Raw genomic sequence first — 1,954 nt, 5'->3', positions numbered from 1 at the left:
TAGTCTTTATGAAATTCATAAACTACAGCTGCAATTTGATTAAAATATTAGAAAAGTTAATCTAATACAATAAAAATTTAAAGAATCTCCTCTTCTTCGCTTCTATTTTATATTTCCACTAAAAGCATTTATTCGATTTCATTTATCATGTTAATACTTTTATTTAATTTTAATTAAAAACTTTCTTTAGTTTTAACAACAAACTCTGAAGGTAAATTAATATATTTTAAATTATTTTATTCATAAGAGTAACAAAAAGGATAAAAAAATGCTTTTAAATACATCTAGTGTTCCTATTATAAAGAAATAAGGTCATTTAGTTCTTACTATATATTATTTAATAATTGAAGAGTTTGTTTTAATTCGAGAGACGATTCCTGAATTATTTTTTTTGTATTTTAAATCGAATTCATTATGTTTTTTTAAACTTATTGGCATTCTTTTATTTCTTATTATCTCGATTATAATTTACCTTCTATAACTTATATTGCCTTTATATATGGTTATGGCAATTAACTTACTGGTTTATGTAAATATTAATTTTATTCACTTATAATGGCAGTTTAAGAACTATCATCTAATTATTTCTTCCAATTTTAGACGGTGATAAAATGCGCTTTTAATTTTTTCCATTCGTCAGAATTTCCACTTAATTTTTATTAAAACAACTTATTTCCTTATTAATGCTGCTATTATTATACTAATAATATAAATATGTATATTTAATTATAAATATATATGCAATATATATATATATATATATATATATATATATATATTTATATATATATATATTATTTGTTCAATTTTGTAAATATTATATATAATAATAAAAAAGTATTAAGAAAAAAATATATATACCTCCTTATTATGTGTTTGAAAATATTCCTCCTGTAGTATTTTATTATGTATTTTAAGCTGGTTAGAAAATACCTACTCCTAGTGTTTAAGGTTATTGTTATTATAAATTTAATCCTGTTAAAGTTTGTTATTATTACGTATTTTGAATTAAACCTGTTCCTCCTCCTAATGGATTGGCTGTAAAAATACCACCAGCCGCTGGTTATTGGGGTGTATTTTAAAATATACCACCACCACCAGTTGGAGGTGTTGGATTATTTTGGAATAAACCTCCTCCTTAATTATTATTTTAAAATAAATTTGGAGTTTAAGTTTATGCTATTCCAGGATTATTAAATAAGCCTGTTGTTTGATTTGTGTTAGCGCTAAATAAGCTCATTAAATTATTATTTTTATTATTATTTTATATAAGAGATAAATATATTATATATTTTTAATTTATTTAGATAGAAATATTATATATTTGTTTGACTTTTTTTTTTTTTTGTATATTAGTTTTTATTTAATTTTAAAAAATAAAATTTAAAAAAATTGAAAAATATGTATAAACATTTAATTTATACTTTTCAAAGGATTTTAATTATTTTAAAATTTTTATAATATATTTAAAGAAAAGATTCTATATTATTAAATAAATATATTTTATAAATAGTATATTAACAAATCTAAACTAATTATATAAATAAAAATTACATATATTAATAATTATTATATCTAACTTTTTATTATTTATTTATTAATATATTTATATATTATTACAAATCATTTTTAAAAAAACCTTTAAAAATAAGCTAAAATAATTAAACAATAATAAATAAATATTCAATATAATTGCTTTTAAAGAAAATAATATTTTATTTATAAATCTAATTTAAATAGAAAAAAAAACACACACATAATTTATAAAACTTAAAATTATGAATTGATAATTTAAGTTTTAAAAATTTATTTAAAATAAAAAAAAAAAATTATTAAAAATGGATATATATGATAAATTTATTTCAGTATTTAATATAATATATTTAATTTAATTTTAATTAATTAGGAAAATATAAAAATTACAGGAAATATAAATGATAATGGGGAAATTGAA

General features: G+C 17.3%; 1 protein-coding gene across 1 annotated transcript, besides 1 other annotated feature; it reads right to left on the bottom strand. All coding sequences in view use genetic code 6, as the record gives it.

Moving 5' to 3' along the window:
- Window positions 1-550: 550 nt before the first annotated feature.
- Window positions 551-1,240, bottom strand: IMG5_191990 (hypothetical protein; the record flags this gene model as incomplete). Its single annotated transcript, XM_004025061.1, has 2 exons — window positions 551-700; window positions 862-1,240. Coding segments are annotated over 2 exons (529 nt in total), but the record flags the coding sequence as incomplete, so codon positions are not given.
- Window positions 744-795: a microsatellite.
- Window positions 1,241-1,954: the final 714 nt, after the last annotated feature.

Source organism: Ichthyophthirius multifiliis, assembly GCF_000220395.1.
Source record: "Ichthyophthirius multifiliis unplaced genomic scaffold scaff_1120509251378, whole genome shotgun sequence".
In the NCBI taxonomy this organism is placed as follows: Eukaryota; Ciliophora; class Oligohymenophorea; order Hymenostomatida; genus Ichthyophthirius; species Ichthyophthirius multifiliis.
Note: the sequence above shows the minus strand (reverse complement) of the source record. Positions and strands in the feature narration are given on the sequence as shown.